The following is a 25,488-nucleotide window of genomic DNA, read 5'->3' as shown; positions in this document are numbered from 1 at the left end:
CGTGTCCAGTGTTTTTAATCGTAGCGAAGGACTGTAAGGAACGACTGTCTACCGTTGCCTTGTCCGTAGGCCGCATTATTCCGCGCGGCTAATGCGTTTCGGGTCACTTGGTCTGAGTGAGTTCGCCACCGAAATGCTTTGACCGAGATTGCTTGGGAAGGCGCCGTCCAGGGAATAGGCAAGGCAATGTCTACCGTAGCATCAGAGAAAAACAGGGAAATGTTGTTTATCGGCAACGTGTTTTACAAACAAAGACATCTCTGCGTGTTGTCTCACTAGTGTTTCGAGGGCACGAACTCCTGAAAATCGCAAATATTAATCCCTAGCAAGAAGCCACACTTTCGCTATGGAAAAAATTAGTTCCCCAAGAGAGCGCCAGAAATTGAGCCTAGGTCTTGGTTAAGGCGCTTCGCCTAACGTGCGTACGGAGTCACACTAGCCGGGAAATAAGAAACGCAACCATAAGTGAGTTTAGTACCTTCCTTAAAAGTAGCAAATCTAGGGAACACTTTCTTTTACGGTTAACTCTTTTTTACCCTATTTACGGCTAACGGTTAAATTTTTTCCATTTTTACGGCTATCGGCTAAATTTTTGGCCGTTTTACACCAATCGGTTAACCCCATTGAGACACTCGTTAAACGATATGAAACGGCTACTGCCTAAACCGCCGACCGGTTAGCTCTGAGTTGAATTGGTAGTATAGAGCGCCGGACTGCTGTGCGGGAGGTCTCGGTTCGAGCCCCAGACCGGACTAACACTCAGGGTCTTAAAATAACTGAGGAGAACATGCTGCCTTTGCAATGACATCTACAAGTGGTAAGATGTTCTAGTCTTCTCAGATAAGGACGATAAATCGTAGGCCCCGTCTACTGCATCTTCAGTGTTATATGGTCAGCGGGGGACGTTAAAGAACCCACTCACTCGTCGTAAAGAGTAGGGCACGTTCCCGGTGTAGTGCTCTGGCCTTGTTTCACGGGTTGGTACTTCACATAGGGTTAACCTCATTGCACCTTTCCCCTCTTGGACAGATTTGCCCAAGAAAAAAAAGAGTACAAGACTCTGTTAACAAACTAATTGTCCCGTTTCCCCGAACTAACGTCATGAAGAACAGCTTCAGTTACAGCGGAGCAGTTCTCTGGAACAGCCTGCCCTGACGAGAGAAGCTAAATATTTGATTCACTTAAACGATTGGCTCATCCGAATTTCTGATTTTTTTTTTAAAGTACTGTGTACACGGCATTCATGAAAAACAGGTCTTAGTTAGGTTAGTTGTAGATAGTTTTGCATATTGTTTAGGCGGTTTATTTAATTTTTTTTTCCATATATACTCCTGATCAATTTTAACGTGTTTTAAAAAAAGAATTATTCTATTCTACCAAATCTTCCCTCCCCCATCCCCCCATCCCCCCCCCCACCCCACAGCCGTCTCTGACCTAAAGGATCGCGGATTGCAGCCTTCAAAGAAATTACTCGCGCTTGCATCCTACTAATGGTAACTCAACTAAAAATTTCCGAGCCAAAGGAATACACAGACGGTATTTTAAAAAAAAAAAGATGCACCCGAACACGTGACCAATCTGGAATGTCTTGAACTGGGGGATTCCCCACCCACTTTCTTACATCATGTCGAAAAAATGTGCTATGTAGGCTTCTTTGATCATGAACACGCGGAAAGGAGGTTTTATGGTCTTGGCTTGTTGAAAGTTCGATGGAAAGTCAAAGTCCTTTGGGTAAGTAAATCTAAGTAAATCTATAAATTGATTTAATACGGTAGTATTTAGCTAGTAGAAAGTATTTCCACATCCCTACACCGATCATTCAACGACAATTCAAGAGGCACAATCTCTTACAGCGGGAAGGTAGGTTTTGGACAATAGAATAAAACGTGTCGTAATGTGCTGTGTTATGTCATGGAAGCGTTTATGTATAATGAAATTACTAATTGGCTATCGAAGACCAACAAACCAAGAGAGTCATGGTACCTACTGAAATTTATATACTGGCTATTTCGTCTCTCTGCCTACCCGCACCACCCAACGATTTGCTCTTGCATTCATCATCAGTCCGGTTTTGTCGAGATCGCCGTCATAAATAGACTATATTGTTTAATATGCCGTTTTCGTGCCTTGTGAGGGGATCATGGAGTGTTAACTTTGACTTTAAACTTAATTATTACTTCAAAACGAAGTCTTATGAATTGTAGAAATAAAATGAAAAAAACATGACAGAAAATTTGCTGTCGTGTCACATTCCACTGCATTGAAGCATGACATCACAGTGTCAAGCGTTATGGCGCCCTAGCTTTCTCAAATACGAAGCTTGAAAAATGCCGTCAAGCGCTTGTTTCATGGAAGTTATATCCTGCATACACTACAATTTTGAAGTCCTACCATGTTCAACGACGCTACAACTTGTCACCATTGTCGAGCTGAATGATATATTTATGCAAAGTCATGTATATGTAGTAGTTAATTTTTATCTCGGGCAATTTTCGTTTTTCTTTTGTTTGTGGGTATGGTAATGTATGCTAATGAAGTTGAAACTAAAGAAAAATCAAAATTACCTGAGATAAAATATTCACTACAACATATTTGTACATAATTAAAGTCATCCTACTGTAATAACACAATGATTCAATTTAAGCGATTACATGTATAAACCAGTTAAAATGAGAGGCAAAAATAAAAGGAACCTACATGGGTACTGTGTAAACAGTCCTAAATATTAATTAAAATAAGCAACTGCACCCATGCATTATTAAGCTGATAAAAGAATTAATTGATTTACTTGTTCATACTTGCTTGAAATTCATTTAAAGCTAGTCATTAAAAAAAAAAAGACTGGGGGCTGGGGATGGGGGAAACAGCATCCCACTTTTGTAGAATAATAAATAACTTTCTTTTATTTTACCATGGTCAACTCATTAGGACTTAAAACACTATTTTTGCACAAAACTTGAATTGATTGGGTTTCCAATAAATCTGCAGTTGGGTTGCCTCCATTTAATTTTGCTTTATGCATCACTGCAACTTCCATTTTTAAAAAAAACATGAGTCTGACTCATTTTTCATTTTAGAGACAACTCAACCAGACATCTTGGCTAGACATGTTCAGACGGTTGGTCTGGTTTGCCCTATGAATTATTTTGTTGTGGTCAATTGTCAGTAGACGTTTTACTAGTAACAATGCCTCCAAAGAGAACAATCCCATCATTTTTTACGGCTTCATCAAAGTGAACCTGTCAACATATTGAAATTAAAACTGCAGCAGGTGAAGGGAAAGTTATAGTGCCTTCTTCCTGTGTAGATATAGAGGACAATCTTGTGACATAGCTGGTTGGATTGGGACATTTCTTTTTTTTATTCGCACTTCCAAATGTCATTTGTCAGTTAAAATTTTGGCCAGTTATGGCAGTTATAGTCAGTCAACCCTATCCAGACCCTCCTAACCCTAGCCCTAACCGCTGCCTATTATTGCTGATTGGAGCAGGGTGCAGGGGGATGGAACGTCCAATTTTATTTTCAGCCCCCCATACTTTTTATTTCACTCCGCAGCCGTTGATTAAATGGGTGTATTATACAATGTAAACCCATGATAGGATAAAGATGAAATAATGATTATATAAATAATATGAAAATCATATATATTGAAACTGAAAAATTAAATGCAAAGAAATTCATTGCAGTTAGTACTTTCCAATATGTATGTGTCTTTAACTGTACTGAAGCCCTTGGTAAAGGATGTAATTCCTTAAGACTGTTCTTTTCTTTTCTTAAAAAGCAAAAATCTCATCCATCCAGTAGATTATTAAAAAGCCCAGGAGGGGAGGGAGGGGGTACTCCCTTATCGACCCTTATATAAGCTACATGGGTATGTGCACCCCAAAGGGTATGGTTTTTGCAATGCTCTTGTCTGAAAATGGGTATAGACTTTGCTCATTTTGGTCTGGAATCGAGTATGCTTTTCAAGGGAGCTCTGTGAGTGTACGAACGCGTTTAATTTGTTTCAATTCCAAATGAGTTAGAGAAAGAGAAATATGCGAATTTGAAATGGATTTAAAGAAATCTTTTTTGTTGCTGTTCTAATCTACGTGCTGTTGAAATAATTTCTTAAAGGTCAGGTCTGAGAATGGTTATGGATTTTAGAGGCCATGCAGGTCTGAAAACGGGTGTGAAAAATGAAATTTTTTGGTCTGAAATAGGGTCTGGATTTGGAGAACCTGTTGGCACACCCCCAGCAAGAATTCTTGGGAGAACCTCACAGGTTCTTAAAAAACAGATATTTTCTAAAAACCTTTCACTGCCTTTGTATACTCTTAGGAAAAGAGCTGATTAATAGTGAAACGTTTCTGGTATGATATTGCCTTAAGTCAATCATGGGTGAGCTGCTTAATAAGCAGGAGCAACAATATTATTTTTGTGGTCAGCTCAGGCAGGTATCTTTCTCTCTGGGATATCGGCCACAGTGCATAATCATAATATGTCTTCATAATATGTCTGAAACATGTCAGTGTTTAATAACAGTTAGGAGTGAACAGGCAAAGACTAGGTATTGGCTTCATATTTTAAAAGGGAAACTGCGTGCTGCAGGTGTTTTTTTTTTCAGATTTATTGTTATTATCTAGACTGGCAGAATGTGGTAAATTCTTTTTGATTGAAAATCTTTTTTTTATTTTGAAGTAAAGAGACTAGTCAACATTTAAGTTTCCATAGATAACACGCTCTCAGACACTTTTCATGTTTAAGTTTATTTACAACTGGCTTTTTTACAACAATCATGTAAGTTTTATAGTTTGATACAAACTAGTTAATTATTAAGCCCATCTTTTAATATGGATTATTTTTATCATGGTGAACAGGTAAACATTAAATAACTTAACGTACCCTGTGGGCATAAGATACTAAGCTATTAATGCTAAACAGAGTCTGGCACTACTCTCTAGTATAATTAAGACACCTTTGTATCAATCAAGTTTTACTCTAAACAACACTCAAGAACTTAACAGCACTTTTGCTTGTTAACTTAAACTCGGACTTTAAAGTGCGCTTCAAAACTACAAAATGCAAATTAACTTCAAAAGTATTTTTTTTTTCCCGTAAAGATTGTTCATTTTCTTTTCCCTTATTATTGATTGTAATTTACAAGTGATAATTTTGCCATCTTCCAGAATTTTATCCGTTTGGCTTCTTATCGTGCGAGTACAAAAGGTTTGAACTCTTACCATCTCGTACTCTCATCTGATAGGCCTAGACCGGATAACACCAAAGTATAAAGAAACACAGAGAAAATAGCCCATTTATATAAGCGAAAGTTCTTCTGAAATCAGCTACTACGTCCAATTCTTGAGTAGAAAAACGCCGAAAATGAGTTCTTGTCCCATTTTTTCCGTGACTACTTCGGAATACTTAATCCGAAGATCTTTGGAAATCTTTGCGTACGGAAACTGATCAACCCATAGCCGCGCGCGCCTTCGAAACAGTTCACTGCATTTTTACTCATAGGTATTTTTTTTCGCGCACAGTTCTTTCATTGACACATTCTGAAAATGAGGGGTGACTATCGTTTTCGGCAAAAATGGCGATTTTGTTTTAGGATAGCTATTATGTGGCTCGTCATGCAACAAATTTCTCGTTAAATAAATTGACCGCTAAGTAATCAAAGAACTGACCAACTGACTTGGTAATAAAGATCTAGATTCCGTTTGCTAAAGCAAACTTCAGAGAGGCTTAAAATATCTTCGCACGATTTTCTGCATACGAAAGCCTATAAATCCCTTGGACATTCGAGCGGTTTATCCAAAATTCGCAAACTATGGTACGCAATGAATCATTGAGTTTTTGCATTAGATTAATATTCGGTGAGGTGAATGCTTAAAAAGCCTGTAGATTGCAGTCATTGCAGCATAATCTATTTTCAGGTCAAACTAATTTGACCTTTCCACTCACATAGAACAATGTAAAACGGATCAAAACTTTACAAGTTACACCCAACGTTCAAAATCAAGATCACTTGTCATCAACTTCAGTCCAAACAAGAAAATAAACAGGAGTTTTCCTGATTGAGAATCAGTATGGTTATTAAGATGCTCAAGAAAACGGCTCAGCGAAGATTCGGGAAAATGACAGAAAACTGATTCTTTATTTAAGAGCAGATGAATGTGGCAGAGATTCCAACCCTGTCAACTAAAAAAGGAAGATTTTAGGAGCACTGAAGACGCGAGCCTTTAGGGAGTCCGGGGGCATGTTCCCCCGGGGAAAAATTTTAAGATCAGTGCCTCTTAGATGCCATTTCCTGCATTTTTAGATCGAAAATTATCTCAGGCTCATGCTCAGATGCCAAAAGGTATACAAAATGGCTGAAAATCCACAGAAAAACGGCAAAGAATCGTGCTAAAGAGACTGGCTAAGTAAAGAAAACATTAATCTTTCTTTGGCTAGAAAGACTTTTAAAAATCCGGAGAATATTATGCGCAAACTGGAGGACGGAAATATTCGCCGAAAACGGGAGGTTTGCGGCCAAAACGGAGGGTTGGAATCTTTGCTGTGGAAAATTGAGGCAAGGAGACTTAATGGCTTTCATCCTCCAAAACGTAAAACGAACCCTGGGAACGAGGTTGTGGCAGGTGGTTATTGAATGAGGCACTGACTAAAGGCTACGTGGACACGGCCCAGGTGCACATGGAACCACCTTAACCGAAAATTTAGACGTCTCTAAGCCGCTTAAAGTTCCGTGTGAACAGTGCGAAAATATTGAACGACTTCGTGTTAACGAAGTGGCCAGTCAAATTTTGGCTCCTAAGACGTTAATGGATCAGTAGTAAAGGCGTCTCTCAGCCTTCGGACAATTTGAACGTTTTCTATAGAACTGACTTGGCGGGGGCGGGAGGGGGGGGGGGGGGGGCGGGGGGAGACCCTCTGTTGAATAGAATGGATGAGGGAAAGTATGGAACTTCAACAGAACCCAGTGCCTTAACTTGATTTGTATAGCTAGCAAATCCTTTTTGACTAATAACAACAATAACAGCGAAAAACTGTAGAATTCTTAAATCCATTTTAGAGCGATTTTCGCATGACCTTGGAAAATGGTTTCGGTATTACTCGGCAAGTGTTCGTTATTTGTTTTATCAGCCAATGGACGAAAAGATCAAAACCGCCAAAGAAAACTCTAATATGGAGAAGGCATTTTACGATTGGCAAATCGTGTTGCAGTATGACGTCAAAGCGAAGTATCGATTGATCTGTAGAAAGTTCTCGGGCATGAAGTTTTTTCTCCCTAAGCGTTCGCTTAACCAACCACAAGGCACGCACGTTTGCATCCGTTCGATAACCATGCAATCATATCGCTCTATTTCCGTTCGTTTGTTGTTTCTGTTTTGTTCGCGCGTTTTCATTTCAAGGTAATATCGAGTCATACCAAAATCACTCTAATTATCCGGGCTGTCAGTGGTCGATTCAGTGCCGTTTAAGACGGGACTTATGAGGAATGCACCAAAATAGCTGGTCTCCCTTTGCATAAAATAGGACTTGGTGAATGGAATCCGCACTGATATTTTGTCTCCTTTACTGAGGAGAAAAACAGCACCTTGGTAATTCGTGTTGTATTTCTTTGTCTCGCTTACAACGCTACTGATACTGCGCATGACAGGCTGCTCATTGATGTATGTGTAATGACCCATGAAGAGCGTGTCCCCAGCGTAATAGAACAGTTGGCTGTAAATGAAGTAGTAACCAGGAGTGCCAATCACGAGAAAACTGTTGCTGAGGAATCTTATATTCCCGGTTTTGTGGCCCAGTCTCCAGTTCGTGATACGATGAACTATAAGAGAAGCAAAGAGATGTTAGTAACAGAGTTGATCGGCATAAAAGTTGTGGCTAGTTTGCACGTGACGTCCTGACGGCAACGTCGGTGGTTAAGGACAAGAACATTTCATTCTGCTAGGAACTAAACTCCATTTTCATGTACATTCGCTTGGTCGCCTTGCCTTACAGCTACTCGACAAGGCGTGGTTTTGGTTTAGTTCAACTGCGATTTTTCCCCCACGGTGGTTTCACGAAAACACAGAGTACTTTAGACGTTTATGAATTGAGCGCTGATTCTCCAATGTTAACTGGTGACCTAGCTTGCAAGAGAAACTCATGTAATTTTAACGTACATCATTCTTGAATGAGGGTTTACACGATTCTTCTTGTTAATATATGAGTAGGTAAAAAAAAGTCAGGTATATTTTAAGACCTCTCTCTCTTTAAGAAGTCACGTGACCCATGTTAAAACAAATTAATTAAAAAGTGTTTGATAGTAGTGAAGCAAAGAACACTAAAAAAGTGAAAGGTGGAACAGTTAAGAAAAAAAGCACCGAAAAGACATCCGGTCATCAAAAACATTCGATAATGATCATGTGATCAGATTGATGATGGAAAAACTGTAGTCGCGTCACTTGTTTGTATCGCGTTTAAACGTTACAAAATGTTTTTTTTAGAAGAAGCGAGATTATACTGTTATACGTATGTATAATAATCAAGAATAATAACACTAACATTTTGTTCTACCTGTGGGTGGATTGATATGATCGCCATAACCAACAATATGAGCTGAATCTCTTAACTGAAATGAAATGACATAAAATATGTAGGATAACTCGACAATGGCCTGCGAGGGAACCGCGCCTTCTTTAGCCTCCCAGGCCTTAGGAACGTGTGACACATCCCTAAGGCTACGTCTCCTTTAGGCCGTTTGCCGCTCGCGCGTGACTTCTCGCAAGATTCCCCCGCAAATGAAAAGCCTCCTCGCAGGGGAACCATAAAATATTCTATTGCGTGAAGTTTGTGTTAACTGGATTGTTGCTGAGTTGGAAAGCATTAACTTTATTCTTTGACGACATATTGTTACAACTTAGTTTAAAAGAGAATTGAGAAACATAAACGAGAAGTGGCGGTGCGCTTCTTCACTTCGTTCAACACTTCTTGCATACTCAAGTCGCAAGTCAAGTCTTCAGGCGGCACTCAAAATAACCTCTCTAAAATGCGAAAAAAAAAAAAACGCGAAATAGAGCCTGAAGCTTTTTATATAAAATAACGATAGCCAAATCCTGCTGTTTTATCCAAGACAAATCCATAGACATTTTTAATTTTTTTAAAAAAAATAACAAAACAGTACAGCAAAGAGAAAAGCAAATTGTAGAGATTTCCCGATATTTCGGACGGACAAGCCCTCTTTCGTCCGAACTAACGGGAAACCTCGAGTCGCTTTTCTCTTTGCTGTTTTGTTATTAATGTCTATGAAATAGATCCTGTTTGTTTACGCTCCAGAATTCAGGTTGATTGTTTGTTGAGGAAATACTGAGCCCATCATTTGTGAAAAAAAAAAATAGATTCTGTAAAGTACTTACTCCCACTGCTATGCCTGATAAACCTGCCAAGGAAAAACAAAAAGGAAACGAAATTTAGCCCTTCTTGTCTCAAGAAGATAGCGTATTTTCTAAATCCGGCTCTCGTACTGTAGATCAAAGCTGGTGCTTGATCTGTCTTCGGTCTTTCTGACACTTTAATAAAAAGGAGAAAAAAAAAGAATGGGAAAATAAGTGAGGGGAGTACATAGGCAAACTTTCAATCAACCTTGATGATAGTATTTTCCTTTCAGCTTAAATGGATGCTACGGGATATCTCAGTGACCATGTAAATGGCCAAAGATCATAGTCATGTAGAAATGACTGAGAACGACTCTTTTGTTTTGGTTTATTCAGATGTAGCCGTACCTGGTGGTCCAGGAGGTCCTTGGTCACCTGAAGGTCAATGGAAAAGTATAAGGTTAGTAATCATTTACACGTATTTGAAAACGTTCTATAAACATGTCATCGACTGTGCTGTGGTCTTTGCTGCATAGTTTTGTGCCGTTCTTCGAAAGCGACTACTGATCTGATATCTTGTAAACACAACGGCACTATCAAGAAACATTGTAAATAACTCATGGACATAAGGGGTTAAAAGAAATACAGAGTATATAAACGAAGGATAAGAAATGCCTCCAGGGAATATAACTCGGGAATACTTGATTTCTCCAAAATTAACAGGGTTAAGCAGTGTGTAGGAGAAATAATGGAGACATGATAACACAGTATTTCTGAAAACGAAAACAGGACATTTTTAATATCTTATATTATGCGGAAAAAGAGGGTTTTGTAACAGGTGTAAGGGTTTATTTAAATATATTTTTGTTACTTGCAACATCATCATGTCAGCCATGGATGTCCTACCCTTTTCTCCTCTCTCTCCTTGTTTTCCGTCTTTTCCGGGCCGACCTTGATCTCCTTTATCACCTTTTACACCTGGAAAAAGCAAGAAATTGTTTAAAGTTCAGAGTTTCACCAATCCTTCCGTGCCTCGTGGCACCTAGCGCCTCCGTCCATCGTCCTCTGGTCAGTGTCTGGTACGGTTCATAAAACTAGCGCGTTGTAAGCGTGGTTCCACTACGTAGACGAACCAACAGTAGCTAACACTAACGTATCAGAAAGCTTTGAATGCAGAGGTCCAATCAACGCGTAATTAAAGCGACTTGTTCTTTCTTGCCGGATCTCTAATGTAGAGATACTAATGCCAGACATCACTTGAAGTGGGAATTAAAACAAAACTGAATAAATGCAAGGCTGCTGTACTGCAAACCTTGCTTTCAGTTTTGTTTTAACTGACGTATCAAATTTCCCCGATATTTTCTTGAGGGAGAGGGAGGGGGCCGCTACATCCTGAGGCTAGCCCTCAAGGGTATCGGATTGTACCTCGCGCAGTCAATCGATAAACCTGTAATCGATAAAAATCGATAATTTTTGAATCTTTGATTAACATCTATTTCCGATATCAATCGATAGAAATCAACAAAGAAGTAAGTTGTGACTTCTGTTAATATCCCTTCCTGATATCAATCGATAACATTCCTCGAATGATATTGATATACTGTTGATATTACCATTGATGTACTATCAATTACTATTTATTGGCTACGCCTGCATAATAACAATCAGTCTAACCTGGTCGTCCTTTTCTTCCCCTCGCCCCTAAAGAAAAAAATAAGAATATATTATATCCAACCAGTTTTCTACGCCTTACACGAGGCGGTGCCAAATTCTTACAACATTAGGGACCTTACGATCCAACAACGGCGACGTCCATGAAAACGTCGCTGAATAACAGACTTTGCATCACTTTAAACTTTCTCGCGATTATCCCATTTCGTCCTGTCACTTAAAAGAAGGGGATTTTGGCTGGAGCTGAAGAGAGGGGAACGCGCTCAAGTTCGGACAGCAGGTGGTAGAGTTTATCGCCTTACCGTTCCCGTTCCCAAGTAAACTTAAAATTTGGTCTTTTCACGTCGTAGTTGTGCAGTGACGGCAAAGAAATGTACCAAAAAGCGTGATCTCTGCACGTGCAGAGTTGTTGTTTTGCTCATTAAACCTATTGTTTTTTGACGTTCCCGTTGCCGTCGCCGTCGTGGTTTCGTAAGGTCTCTATTAGGGAGCTTTAGCAACGACGACGCCGACGGCAGCGAGGACGTCAAAAAAGCAATAGGTTTATTACGCAAAGCAACAACTTTGCACGTGCATCACGCTTTTTTGTACATTTCTTTTGCTTGCACGACTACGACGTGAAAATGCCTAATTGCAAGTTTTATGGAGGACGTAAACAAGCGACGACGAATCTCTTTTTCTCTCTCTAAACTTGAGTGCGGTCCTCAAGAAATCAGCTCCAGGGAAATTCGCCTACACTTGCCATTTTCAGCAAATTGGGATAAACGCGACAAAGATTGAAAAAACGGAAATTCATTTTAAAACTGACGTTTTCGCTGCCGTTGCCGTCGTCGATGCTAAAGCTCCCTATTAATTCAAGGAAGACGGTGAGATGATTTACCTTTTGGACCTTGTTCTCCTTTGGGACCTGAATTAGAAAAAAAACAAAATCTCAGCACCAGAACAGGCGTTTTCTATCAGGCGAAAGGCTTTTCTCTATTTTCAGAAAACCTTGTAGCATGCATAGTTATATGTTGTTAACATTCTTGCTAGAAACCCACTAGAGTCAAACGGGCAGGCTAGGCTTCGGCGAGATTGAAATGGACAAACGAACTGAGAGGGAATTGCAGTCTAGGGGAGGCGAGGGATGTATCCGTTAAACCATTAAAGGAGGAGAATTTTTTATATAGCGAGAAAAACAAATAACAACAACAAAAAACGAAAACATTAATTTATTTTTCTGCAATCTTTTTTTTGCTGATATCTTTGTTACTACCAGTGTGGAGCAAGATTGCTGCTATTTTTACGCGTAGTTCTCCAAAGAAACATAGTTTTCTTACGTACCGTAATCATGATCCTCTATTAAGCCCCCTCCCTCCCAGGGGAAGAAAGTTAATAAGCCCCCCTCCCCTCCCTTAATTATTCTTCACTAATAAATGATAGACTGTATTAATCAACCACGACTGTAACACTTCGTGTGGACTGATCCAGGATGGTTTATTTACCAACTGGAAGATCGGATTTGATTCTGATCCTCGGCTGCATGACCTAAAACTTCTTGTATTTGAGCTTTTCCATTTTGCATTCTAGTTCTTTATGGAGAACTGATACCATTGTCGTTTCTAAATTAATAAGCGCCCCCCGTCTCTCAAATAAGCCCCCCGTCTCTATTAAGCCTACCCTCATATGGGCTTGAAATAAATAAGCCCCCCGGGGGGCTTAATGGAGGATTTACGGTAATTCTCTAACAAGCAGCATCAAGCCTGATAAGACTGTACTCAGATTTCTCAAAATTGTTCGGATTTAAAGTGGGTGGACAGACCTACTTTGGCTAGTCTACTTTGCTTAGTGAATTCAGGCATGTAAAGAAAAAGATTTAGTCGGAAATGTTCGGGCGAGACAAATTCGGGCCAAACCAATAAGAGGGAAGCCGCAGATATATTTCCTTTAACACAACTTGCTTTTTTCCACGTCTGGACGAAAACATTTACGTGACCATATAGCGTTACTTCAGTTACGTAAATACATAACGGAAGGTGACAATTGACTGATGACAAATAAAGAATAGTTGGCTTTTCACTCTGAACCGCAGATGGAAGAGTTTTCGCTTGTTTGTTGTTAATTGAGTTTTCTATAGAGAAGTCTTTCAATCGCTTTGCCAAAAATTTGCTACATGTAATATTTATAGTTCTTCTCTTCGATTTTAATGACAACTCACGTTAAGGAGACAAAGGCATTTAAACCAACGCAGGAAAGTGGAGTGGTATTACGAGGTCAAGGTACACCCCGGGGGGGACACCCATATGAAGGAGTGGGGGATGCTAGTCGGAAAATTATCATTCAACCACCAGAAGCGACCAGTCTAATCTTGGTGGGGCTCAAGCCTTAAAAGATAGCCTGGGGGAGGAGAAGAGAGAATAGAAATAGAGAGACAGCCCCCTCCCCGCTTCGACTTGAGAAATCTCCCTTCCCCTAACCCTAAGAGAGCTCGATACTCAAGCTATTTATAAAAAGGAGATGATACTCCAACAAAGTATGACGGTGTTTGTTTTGTTTGTTAAAGCCATATCTTTACTCGTCACCCCACGCGATAAGTTTATGAGTAAAAACATTGGCTTTCCTGAACAACCTAAGTGAGACCGAAGTCTCTGAAATCTTCAATTTCTACACTTGCGCGAGACAACGAGCAGCCCTGTTCTGCCCTGTCACTTTCATATGGAAGTGACCCCCTTCACCCCGTCTCTGCGCTGAACACGTGCTGAAGCATGTCTTGGGCAGTAGCAGCTTTTATTTTTGATTCCAAAATATTGTGACGATAAATATAGCTTAGGAAATAAACTCCCGGATCTTTTAATGACATGTCACACTTCGTTTGGCGTGACCATAATCTTGATAATAATGATTGGATTATCAAAACAATCACGTATGCCATTTATTTCTGGAAGTGAAGAGTGCAAATTGAGTTAATCACCTCCTTTTGAAGTTTGTATTAATTAAATTGACAACGGATCTAAGTTGTATGCTTCTGACACTGAAAAAGGGCCACTTCCGGGAAAACAAAATAGTGGATTCTTGCCAGCTGGAGTATATGAGAACATTGTTTTTAAAGTGATTGTAGAGAGATTAAATTCACGCTCATTTTTCACACCTTATCGTGTGAATTAAGTTTTGAGATAGAGTGAGCGAAATGCAATTAAGACTACATATCTTCACTTTAAATATGATACGTTAGAATAAGCAAAATTACGTCAACACGCGTTGGTCAGACAAAAAATGGTCCTAGATTTTAACAGAGCTGAAAAAAAAATCTTGAAATCAACCGCTTTCTAAGTGATCGGTTTTTTTCCAGTTACTCGTTTAAGAAAATGCTTGATCCTAGAATAATAACTATGTGCTCCTGGCAAGGTATAGAAATAGGATTATACTAAAGCATCACAATGATTTTTTCATGTTTGAGTACCTCGTCGGCATCGACATTGTTGTGTTTTTCTCGAATTAGCCTCTCTTCTTATCCTGAGCAGTAAATCTTCCTAAACAAAAACAAACGCGGAAATAACTGAATAAGCCATCATTTGCACACAGATCAAAATCCATTATGCCATGTGTGAACTTTTGCTGGATTATAGGAGCCAATGATGGAGAAATCCCGTATGTAGGTGATTAAGGTCAATGGAAGTCTTGTATGCACTGCTTAGGAAATGTACTGATCGAAGCTCTCCGTGCATCAAAGACAACAAAGGCGATAGTGTGCAGTAAATTTCGCTAAACAGCTCATACCTCATTTTTTAAAGACATCTGACGCACCTCGCTCGGCTCCTCGTCATATTTTTTGCCGCTCTCAGTCTGGCGTCGAATCTGTGCTGTAATGGACTCTAAAGAGCTAATCTTTAGCTGTTGGTCTCCAACGCGCGATTTTAAGATCATAATCTCGCGCACACAAAATAAAAATGCCGGTAGTAAAGACAGCAGCGTTATGACAACCGCGATTAAAGTCCACAAAGGTAGGACGACTACGCGGCTTTGAGATTTTTGCATTTTGTTTGTCTAAAAATTTTACAGGTTTCCTAGAAATCCCAATTGTCGTGACGTTAGGCGAGATCTCAGCCAAGAGTGTTTTTTTTTTCTTTCTAGTAAGAAGAGTACATCACGTGACTTAATGAAGTTAATAGCACACTGTTTTTGAATTATTCTCCGGTTTCTTTAATTTAGTGTATTTTCTAGATTCACTGCAAGTATCCTTTTTGTCGTATGGTCAAACGTTTATTTGCTCAGTTTATATTTACCAAAAAAGGACGTTTTCTAGTTCAGAAATTTCGTATGTCGCCTTCACTGAAAAAAGCGCTTCGGCGATTCTTAGTGAACGTAAAATGTGGCGCTTTCTTTAAGGGCGTCAACTTTGAAAAGCTCACTATGCTTGGGAAAAAACGTGGGTAAACAACAGCAGCGTGAACGCCAATCTCACCCGAGGCCGTTAGGACTTCCCCACAAATCAAGCTACGAAAACCGAGTGCAAAGCTAGAAAGTCTAGCTCCTGCTTTCATTTCCAAATTGTTCGGTACCGGCACCAGCAACATTTTCCGCGGTTGAAACAAGAATTTTTCAAAATTTTTCTTTTTACTCTATGAATAAGCGCCGCACTTTAACTCCAAGATTAGTGTAAGCGTAGATCCAAGCGACGACGCCATATGTGATAATTCATATGAGTTTTTTGTTGGTTCTCTTTCTTGCTCCAAGAGGTTTTTCTTTGGGAAAAGTCCCGTTTTCCTCCCTACTCAAAAACCAACACCTCCAAATTCCAATTCGATCTGGAACGCACGGACACCTTTAAAAAGAGTTGTTTAGAACTCCCAAGTGCTCTTTGGGTAGACAATTCACAATTAACATTTAATTTAAAGCAATAGTCATTTAGGATTTTGCGCCCCTGTTTTTGTCTCCTATTTAATGAAAGCAATACTTACTCTCTGTACGGGATTTTAAAACGCTCTCTCCAATCTGATAATCAAGCCTGACTTCTGCTCTCATTCAGAACACAAAGAAATTAACGGGTTTGATAAGTTACCTTAAAATAACAGACCACTTCAACTGGGAGGCGACCGTTTTGACGTAGATTGTATTTTATTATGTTAAAAGAAATGACAAATATGAATGCAAACCGGTGTCTTAAAAAAACATCTCAACGTACGTCCCCCCTTGTTCTGTAGTCTTTCCCACAACAAAGTAACACGGACAGCTTTTTGTTTTTCAACATCTTTGCTCTCCCGTCACAGGAGAACGTGTTGCAGACCGAGAACCGACTACAGTAGCTAAACACCAGCAAATTATCTTGTGAAGAAGTATAAGGGTCCGCAACAATGCCTAGGGAAGGCCTCGTTGCAGACTTGGATGCTCTTCTAAGAGGGTTTTAGCCCAAGACCTCCGCATTGCTTTAGCCACGAGTCTGTTAGGCCGGCGTGATTAACGCGTCAGATTCTCATCATTTAAGGTGACTCTTTGATCTCTGCTACTTCTCGTTTTTTCCTTTGACAAGAAATTTTGCTTCACATCCTCTCCGCCAATTCAGGTGTGTACTCACTACTGAAAGAGATGCTGGCGACTGCTTGCCGGGTAGTGTAGGGAGATAATATTATAAGGAATTCCTTTAGTCTTTATAGTATGCACCGATAGGTGGGCTTTAAGAATAGTAAGGAAGAAATTCGCCGATAAATCTCATGAAAAAGCAAGCAGGTTGAACACTTACAAATCGCACAAAAAAATCGCCTGTGTGAACGGGCTTTTCCCAGTTTGATATCGTTTTACCGAAAGCTGCGTGGGCACACTTCCAGTAGAGCGGCTAGTAATAAAGCCTAGTACCCTACTCTAGCTAGCCAAGTCATATTCTCCCTCTCCAATCAATTTTAGGCCCATTTCTGGAACGCTTCCCTTAACTTCTGTACTGCAGTTGGAGTTCATTGCAGCACCCTTTGCAAACTTCTAGTGTTGTTCGGACAGGCTCGTATCGATCCATTGTGACAAAAAAGGAAAAACCGGCGTAAAAGAACAGTCAAGAGATACTTGAAAACTCTTGATTAATATAACTCTTTTTATTTAACCATTTTTTTTTTCATAGCTCAAGACATGACTAAAGAAATCGTCTGATAAAACATAGAACCGACCAGTTTAATTAATAAGCTACGAGGTATTACACTCGTCAGGTACTAGATAACTAGATCTCGCCTATTTCCTATTTCGGCCTAGTTTTAAAATTGTAGTCAAAGTGTTAATAATATTTTGAAAGTATTAACCATTGTGGCGAGGACTAAAAGCTCCCAGAAAAATATAAAGACTCCTAGTCGTGTTCAAAGTCAAGTTTGAAATATCAACCATCACGTCTTGGAGTATGAAAAAAAGGGAACTATTCAGTAAGAAGATAATTTATAATGTTCTTTAAGTGGTTAAATTTTCATTCTTATTGTCGTTAATTCATATAAATGAATAGCCAGCCTGCCAGCGATTTAAGTTAGGTAAAATCTCCCCCCGCTCCATGTCCTTAATTGTCATTCTATTCATGGACCAAAAATGCTCCAAAAAAGCTTCCATCTCTATCCATGTAATAAACCTTGGTGTATGGGATTTGAACTGAGAGAGTGTCGTTTGCTCGAAGTAAGAACACCCCGCCATGATACTTCGTATTGTACTTTCGCAGGTCGCTAACAACGCTCCCCAAACTTTCCAGAACTTTGTCGTGGTTTATGTAGGTGTAATGAGCCATTGTACGTGCGGTACCATCATAGTAGAACATTTGGCTGTAAATGAAATAGTATCCAGTCCTCTTCACCTCTATAAAACCAGATTCTGAGAGATACTCGATGCTGCCTTTTTTGTGCTTCACTGCCCAGTTTCTAATGGGCCGAAATCCTGGGAACGAAAAAAAACTTAATGTCGCTCATTTTCCTGCAGGAACAGAAGTTATCGGCGTATATTTCCCAAAGTGCTTAAGTTTCATTGTGGAAATATCTATTTCTATACAATATATGCTAGAACCAGAGAAAGGATTTACTTGGATATCTGCGTCTTTTTCCATCGCCAACCAGATGGATACTTTCGCTCGTCTGAGGAGAAAGAAATATCGTTAATGCACGAATGAGCGCCCAGCTCTAAACTAGCGGGCCTCTTCGAATTCACCCCCCCCCCCCCCACCCTCCTCCCCCTCGGCGAAATTATCAAATACGCCCCTCTTTGAATAAAAGTTCCCTCCACCCTCCCATTCCTTACCGAACGTACAGTATACAGAAGGTATATCTTGAACAACTATAGCATAAAATATAGAGTCCCTAGCCTAGAGCAGTGACCCATGCATCTAAGAACATCACACTGTTGGATGTTAAAGACAAGGTTGTTGAGGAATTAGCGACAACGAAGTATATGAACCACACCAAGAGCAATAATGGGACAGCCCTCTCCGTCCCATTATGGCTCTTGACCACACATATTTGGGTTTGTACTTAAAGAGGCTGAGTCACGGCTGGCTTGTTCATCTTGTCTATAATTACAGGAGAGGGGCCAGGGGGGGCCCCTTATTTTTAGACGACACCGAAAAAAATTTTTTGCCCCCCCCCGGTCTGGATCCGCCACTGAATTATGCCAGTTAAGCGTCCCTATTCGCGAAGAAACGTGAGAAATTACTCTTAAATATCTGTCCCAAGCATTATTATCAAACGCTTTAAACAACAAAAATGAACTGAAATCTGTTAGGCTAAACAAGTTTTCTAAAACCACACTTGTAATATTCCTTTTTGAATCGTATCCGTGCCTCCTTTTGTATTTGCTGTGCAGTTTTTGTACCTTCTTTTAACGTTTTGAGCGCGAATTATTTTTCATGTTACACTCAGCTGAGTTGGTGGCAGTACTCACCGTCTGAATTTTGATAAATTTTATGGCACAGGTCATGATACGTTACAGTTTTCTTGTTTAATGGCACAAACAAACAAAGAAGTTAAGTATTCATCTTAACGCCAAAATTAAAGAACGAGATAGGTTACTCACCGCTGCTCCAGGCGGGCCGGGTAGTCCTCAGAAATAATAAAAAATATTTCCTCATTAAGATATATATACAGACAAATACAAGTCTGGAAGAAACCAAAGAACTAGACGTTTGTAAATGAGAAGGAAATTGTGTCCATCAACATTAGAGAGTTTGTTAAGAGGGCCGGGGAGTCAAAGGTTCAATTTGAAAGTAAGTGCTAGCGTCCGAGCTGGAAGAAAATACGGAGAATACAGCTTTTTGTTTTTCAGAAGAAAATGACCCCTGGGAATTTGGGTTGGTAAGACTTTTTAAAAGAAAAACATGTTATTGTCTTGCATTTGCGTTGTATAAAAGGGAAAGCCTTCCGAGCAAATTTCCAGAGTGCAAGCAGACGATAAACGAGGCCTGAGTTGTCAGTAATTGCTTGTTTATATTTTCTAGATTACTTTTATTTACCCATGGAAATAATTTCATCGAGTTCACGAATAGCCTGGAAAACAGCCGTTTCTTCTCAGGGCTGGTCAAATTATCAGCTGAATTATTTACCACAAAGGGCAGAAATTTTCAGAAAGCAATCAAATTTAACGCCTCAACGGGCGGAGAATACCTTGATTAATTGCATGTGTGGTACCGAAGTCGCTTTAGACGCAAAGCTGGTTTGCTTCGTACCTTTGCTCTCTTTTCTCCCGACACCAGCAGGCAAAATTATTCCGAACGAAAGACCTTTTGCCCGGCAAAAATACAGAAGTGACTGATCACACTTTGGGATCTCATGCTCATAGAAGTGAGAGCCACCATCATTGTCCGCGTCATAATGACTCTTTTGTTTTTGTTTTTGTCTTTTTTTTCCTGGCGTTATTGGGGGCGCGAACGCAAAGCGGGAGACACACCATAACCGCAAACTTTTTACTTCTTTGAAGATACTCCTGTTGTTCTTTGGCCATTAAAGAAAAAATAGGTGACACAAGGACTTCCTCACTGCCGTAAAGACGTTTTCTCAGTTGCCAGATCTTAAAGATTATAATATACTCACCAGGGGGACCTCGGGGGCCAGGAATGCCAGGGGCCCCCCTCGGACCTTTCCTACCGCTCAAGCCTTGTGGACCCGGGGCTCCTACAAGGTGTAAAACACGTTAATTCACCATTTGCACATCTCCCATTATGCACCTTATTTGCCTCCCAGAATTTTGCATATAACCTTTGTTTTCCATTTTTCCTGCGTATTACAGCCTTCCCAAGAGAAATTGAAAACAACATATATGCTTATGCAAAATTTTGGGGGGTAAATATTAGATTAGGTGCATTAGGGGAGATGTGCAAGTGGCGAATGAGATCACGGGTGTAGGGAGAATCCCGGTTTCATGCATGAGCTACACGAATAAGCTCTACAATCTTGGACAGAATAAAATGGAAGAGCAAACCCCATCCCCCCAAATCAAGGATGAAGTCGCGCGAAGGGCAAAACGCGCCATTTTCCCATCTTTGATTTGCGGGGAGGGGGGGGGGTGTATATATTTTCTATTTATTTTGTCGAAGATTGTAGGTTTTGCGAACAGTATTATTTGGACAAATTACTCAAGGGATGCAGAAAAAGCTGGCAGCCCAATATCCTCTTGTTTAAGGCTGCTTTGTTTCTTGCAAACGGGTGTACTTGGTTAAATTACTTTTCTGTCTTGACTTGATTGATTTCGTACGTGGGAAAGGGGAACTGCATGCTGTATCCATGAATAAAATACATTGTTGTCGATCGGAAACCCATTTATACACCTGACTGGAGGAAACCACTCAATGGAACATAGTTCATTTGGGAAAATCACATCCTCTTTATGCACCTACCTATTCGATACCTATGCTCTCGACCGTTTAGATGGCACCAAGCTGAAGTTGTATATGGGGGTGAAGAGTACTTAATTTTCATTTGGAGCGAGTGCAGAGGTTCTCTGCTGTTTAGTCTTTGCTCGAGTTAAAACTGATTTTGAAATTGGTTGCGTTCCATTATATCACTCTGTGCTGTTACGCACAAAGAACGCTGACCTATTACGGCCTTATCGATAGACAGGAGCTCGTGTGAACTTTGGAAAAAGGATTCTTGCGGCCGTTCCAAATTCCAATCCAATTTCGGTCGCGAAAAGTCTACTAGCATTCTATAGCTTGCCATTGAAAGTGTCTTTTTACTTGCATATAAACGCGAACTACACGTAAATGAGAAGTGCAAGACACACTACAGCTTTAAATAGACTCGAGAGAAAGACTTCCTCTGAGCTATACCCCCTTTGGCATTGCGAAGGAGTAAGGTAAAGGAATACGGTTGAGAATGGCTGAAGAAAAGACATTTGTCACTCCAGCAAGGTTTTCTGTTTTTGAAATGAGTTCATCTTGGTTCATTGACATCGAGCACAGCCGTTGCTGACCAGGTAGTCTCCTCGAGCAAATCTCAATAGTTTGATATTCACACGCAGGGGCCGTTTCTCGAAAGTCTGAGGGTCCGGAAAGCTGTTGTTTTCATTCAAGATAGAGGTGTCGATTGTTTTCAGATGTCATGATTCAGCTAACAAACAAATTGGACTGGTTGGTTTGCTAGGACCCGCGCTTTTCAGTATTCTCTAGGTTTTTATTTGAATATTTGATTTCGGGCCGAAAAGTTATCGGGACTTTCCTGAAACAGGCCCTGATCGATCTAGGCCCTAGATCCAGTTTTTGTGGAATGAGTCGTCATTCTAGATTTTGAATCTGTAGACGAAATCTTACGGTGTTACCATTCAAATGAAACCTCTTTGGAAGATCTTTCGCATAATACTATTTATATCTTACGATTTGGCAAAAAGCATTGTGGTTGATTTTTTTTTCTTTAACCACGAATAGGAAAAAAGTTAATAAGTAAAATAGTAGTTCACTAACCAACACATGCACAAACTTCTTGAGCGTTTCTCCGAACTCGAGCTGTCTCTGACCCTGGATTTGATGAAGCCTGCAAAAAAGTTCATGAGTCAGAAGTATAAAAAGCATTCTTTAGAACAAGATATAGCCGTTAAAAATGTGATAGGGTTCAGATAAGTAAGTTCGAACGTCAAATAAGTAGTTGCTCACCTCCTCTACTCTCTTGGCGACGTTTCCGCTTTGCAGCGTATCGTTGACCTTTTGTTGTAGGTGGATTTCCATTTGTGTTTTTAGCCAGGAGATTTGTCTGAAGGTGTAGATCTGACCAAAAAGAATACCTGACAGTGCTAGCATCAGAAAACAGAACAAAAGTGGAAGTAGCCGAGGTCCGATTTCTTGGTTTTGTTTCTTTTCCATGGCCACTTACACCAACATGACAACCGAACAGATTCGCAGATTCGACAAAAACCCGGGGCAATGATGCAGGAGCAGAGTTAGTCTACTTTTATACACAGCTGGTTTTAGTGTCGTCACGCAACGCTTCTCCCCGCAAACGGCTGCTGAGAATTGAACCACATTCCTTTCGCGCTGTTAATCAATTAGAATTCAGCTCCCATTTTCTGGAAGGGGTTCGCGCCACGTTTGCGGTACGGTGACTCATCCAATCACAGCTTTGCTTTTATCGGTGCTGCATGTGTGAATGACAGAACAATCAAAATCGTCACGTGAAAACAAGCCATCAACTAGAGCAGTGTTGTCGTAGTCCTATTCAAAATGTGTGAGATAAACAGCAGCCGCAAGCAAGACGAGCAAATTGTGGGGAGGAGCGTTGCGTGACGACCCTAAAAACGGCTGTGTAGCAGACTAGAGCAGAGTAACCGTCTGGTAAAAAGCTGAGGCCACAGGAAATTCTCGGAAAAAAATTATAACAAAAATAGCGTAGGTCAGGTGAAACAGTAGCCCTTACATCACTCGACAGTCATATACATTCCTTTGCGCTAAGAAACTAACTTAAAAATATCAGCAAGGAAAATAATCTAACACCATACCATCTTTCAGGCTTTTTATTGCGTAGCTAAGGGGTTTAAACATAGGGAAATCAAACAAGGTATCTAATTTTTGTAAACGCTTCCGGATGATTTGCACGAGTACAGTTCGTGATACCGATGATAAACATTGTTTACGTCCAGCCGTTCAGCTGAGGAGATGAAACTGATACCCGTTGGGGGATTTCCTTGCTGAGCCACTTTCGCTTTTGATATGACATCGATTGTTTGTTCGACGTTTGTTTTGATCGAGAAATGTCAATATTCGATTACAAGTTGGACTTCATTCAATCAAAAGAAGCTAAAAGAGATGAGAGGTCATACCCGATGTTTCAATTTACACCCCTGGTAAAAACCATTGGGTCACTAACGCAATAGCTCGTCCAAATGACGCATTTTCCCTTCCCCCTCCCTACGAGTTTTTAGCTAAGTGCGTCTTCGCGCCTAGTTTCCTCAAGTGACCCAAGACGTTCGGCATCTACAATCCTGTTTGTAGTTTGAAGGACCAACTCCGGACCAACAAGCCTCGGAACTGCGTTACTGTACGAAAGCCTTACTGTATGAAAAAGAACCAGAAGACAACTCTTCTTATTTAGGCTTTTAAAATTATATCACGGTGACTTCAGTTTTTTAAGGGCTAATCTTTCCCTTTTCATGACTTCTCTACCTCGTTCCAATATAAAAGGACCAAAATAGCCTACACTCTTAATTTCAGAGCTTAATCTGGTTTTGGTAGCATGAGACACTTAGCAGTGCAGTCAAATGCAGTTAATACGGACACTGATAGGGCCATTAAAAGTGTCCGTAGTAACAGGGTGTCCGTCAGTTAATCGGATTGATTAGAAAAAATGTAAGGGCTGTCATTAATTTCCCAGGGACAAAGCAAACTGTCCATAACAATTAGGCGTCTGTACAGCGGGGCTTGACTGTTTTACTATGTCCTCCTATTCTTAGGAATTTTACGTTGAAGCCCAGTAGTAATATCGGGGGTTCACGCCCTAATAATAGAGAGATCAAGAGTCACGTTTATGGCAAACGGCAAACAGAAGACTCAACTTAAGAATTCCTCAAAATAGAAAATGGGCAGATGAAAACAGCCTGAAAAAATTCTTATGGATAAAAATAACGTGAAAGTACTGAGTTAGCCTTCGAACGGCAGACGTTTCTTCTCTCTCATCGCTGTTGCGGAACATTTGAAACCATGATGGCCACCTGTAACGCAAAGTGCTTGTTTTCGACGATGTTACGGGAAAGTAAGGGACTGTGTACGGTCTAATTATCAATCGACAGGCAAACATTCATGGGCAGGGCTCTACCTACAATGGCAGTTTGTGACAGGCATAACAAAGTATCTAACCCTGCTCTCCTTTGGTACCCTGTTGACCCATGTCTCCCTTTCGTCCTGTAGTACCCGGTTCCCCCTTTTCACCAAACGCCCCTTGCAGACCGTTATCGCCTTTAGAGCCCTGAGGACCAGCCTTGCCTATAAAATATATGACGTTTAAATAGATTTGTCACACTCCTAACTTGTTGTATACTTCATCTGTAGGAAATGACGATTTAAACGGGTATGGCTTTAACAAGTTGTGCGCTCATCTAAAGCAACGAGGACGAGTGATGTCAAATCAGGCAAACGTAAGTCAGATTTTTTTTAAAGCTTTATTTCGTATATACATTTTAACGGCCCCATTTTATGCGTTTTCTTGAGTTTGGTTTCCATTTATCGAGAACAAGGGCCACAATACGTTGTTTACTGGTAAACACTCTAGCTTCGCGTGCATATCTCACGTGACTACTTAGCGAAATTAAACAGTGACAAAAAAGAATGAGGTGAGATATGTTTAGTGCTGTCGCAGTGCCCGTTGGCTGATACATATTTGCAAAATTTTGAACTTTATTTCTGATATATTTTGACTTTTGCTTGTGTTTGCTATCAGTTGTGTACTACCCTGTGTTCCTGGCCTTACAATTTAAGGGGCTGATTACATGAAGGAAGGAAGATCATACTAGCGCCATATGTTTTCTGTATTCGGTTTTCATGTAGCGCTAGGATCTTTCCAGTACTACTAGGATCTTTTTAGCTGAGATGTAGGAAGATCCTTGTACAAGGGAAAAACCAGGCAATAATGGCGTCGGGTCGTTCAGTGGCTTATCACGGCAATAAGGGCCGACAATTTCGTTGTTACCACGAGCTAATTATTGTAATAATTATGCAGAAAGGTAGTTATTGAGGCCCGTAAAGAGAGCAGAGGAGTTCAAATTGCATTTTCGCTTTTGTCACCGGCCATTTTGAATTCCTTCTCGATCCTTCTCTACTTATAACGTTGAACTAGGAGAAATCTGGCCGAGTGCCGATTACTATATTTGGCACTTTTATAATGAACTGTGATTAAGGTTTATTGTCCTTTTTTCTGGGAGTTTGTTCTTTGCGCACAAGCTTAGTCCCTTTTTCGAAGCAGCAGTTTTTACAGCACAATCAGTTTAAAAGTCTTTTCGTGCGTTGTGGTTTATGTCCTGGGAAAAACGGCTTTCTATTTTTCATGACGATTTCTGTGAATGAAAATGGACT

At 40.3% G+C, this 25,488-nt stretch overlaps 2 protein-coding genes and 1 long non-coding RNA gene across 3 annotated transcripts in view; 1 reads left to right on the top strand and 2 right to left on the bottom strand.

Annotated features, from left to right (window-relative positions):
• The first annotated feature begins 1,629 nt into the window (after window positions 1–1,629).
• Window positions 1,630–25,488, top strand: part of LOC140951187 (uncharacterized) — a 70,015-nt gene continuing 46,156 nt past the window's right edge. Inside the window, exons 1-3 of the long non-coding RNA XR_012167258.1 lie at window positions 1,630–1,731; window positions 9,741–9,804; window positions 24,469–24,554. This is a non-coding gene — a long non-coding RNA (uncharacterized lncRNA). The remainder of the gene's footprint in view (window positions 1,732–9,740; window positions 9,805–24,468; window positions 24,555–25,488) is intronic.
• Window positions 3,948–15,030, bottom strand: LOC140951186 (uncharacterized). Its single transcript, XM_073400414.1, has 8 exons — window positions 14,772–15,030; window positions 14,455–14,524; window positions 11,896–11,922; window positions 11,019–11,045; window positions 10,251–10,322; window positions 9,749–9,779; window positions 8,536–8,612; window positions 3,948–7,816 (listed from the first exon to the last, which is right to left on the bottom strand). The coding sequence occupies exons 1-8, from the start codon at window positions 15,027–15,029 to the stop codon at window positions 7,425–7,427; spliced, it is 954 nt and encodes a 317-aa protein (XP_073256515.1). The 5' UTR covers window position 15,030; the 3' UTR covers window positions 3,948–7,424.
• On the bottom strand, window positions 17,054–22,982 carry LOC140951183 (uncharacterized). The gene is made up of 6 exons (XM_073400411.1): window positions 22,084–22,982; window positions 21,895–21,964; window positions 20,030–20,110; window positions 19,017–19,042; window positions 18,031–18,082; window positions 17,054–17,888 (listed from the first exon to the last, which is right to left on the bottom strand). The coding sequence occupies exons 1-6, from the start codon at window positions 22,288–22,290 to the stop codon at window positions 17,533–17,535; spliced, it is 792 nt and encodes a 263-aa protein (XP_073256512.1). The 5' UTR covers window positions 22,291–22,982; the 3' UTR covers window positions 17,054–17,532.

Source organism: Porites lutea, chromosome 10, assembly GCF_958299795.1.
Source record: "Porites lutea chromosome 10, jaPorLute2.1, whole genome shotgun sequence".
In the NCBI taxonomy this organism is placed as follows: domain Eukaryota; kingdom Metazoa; phylum Cnidaria; class Anthozoa; order Scleractinia; family Poritidae; genus Porites; species Porites lutea.
The sequence above is the reverse complement of the archived record's forward strand: the minus strand, read 5'-3'. Positions and strand labels throughout refer to the sequence as shown.

Coding starts and splice junctions, on each gene's coding strand:
- LOC140951186 (XM_073400414.1), bottom strand. CDS start 15,029: ATGCAAAAATCTCAAAGCCGCGTAGTCGTCCTACCTTTGTGGACTTTA. Junction 10,323..11,018: donor GGGAAGAAAAGGACGACCAG/GTTAGACTGATT, acceptor TGCTTTTTCCAG/GTGTAAAAGGTGATAAAGGA. Junction 9,780..10,250: donor AGGAGAGAGAGGAGAAAAGG/GTAGGACATCCA, acceptor ATTGACCTTCAG/GTGACCAAGGACCTCCTGGA.
- LOC140951183 (XM_073400411.1), bottom strand. CDS start 22,290: ATGGAAAAGAAACAAAACCAAGAAATCGGACCTCGGCTACTTCCACTT. Junction 19,043..20,029: donor TGGCCCCCGAGGTCCCCCTG/GTGAGTATATTA, acceptor ATTATTTCTGAG/GACTACCCGGCCCGCCTGGA. Junction 17,889..18,030: donor AAAAAGACGCAGATATCCAA/GTAAATCCTTTC, acceptor TTTCGTTCCCAG/GATTTCGGCCCATTAGAAAC.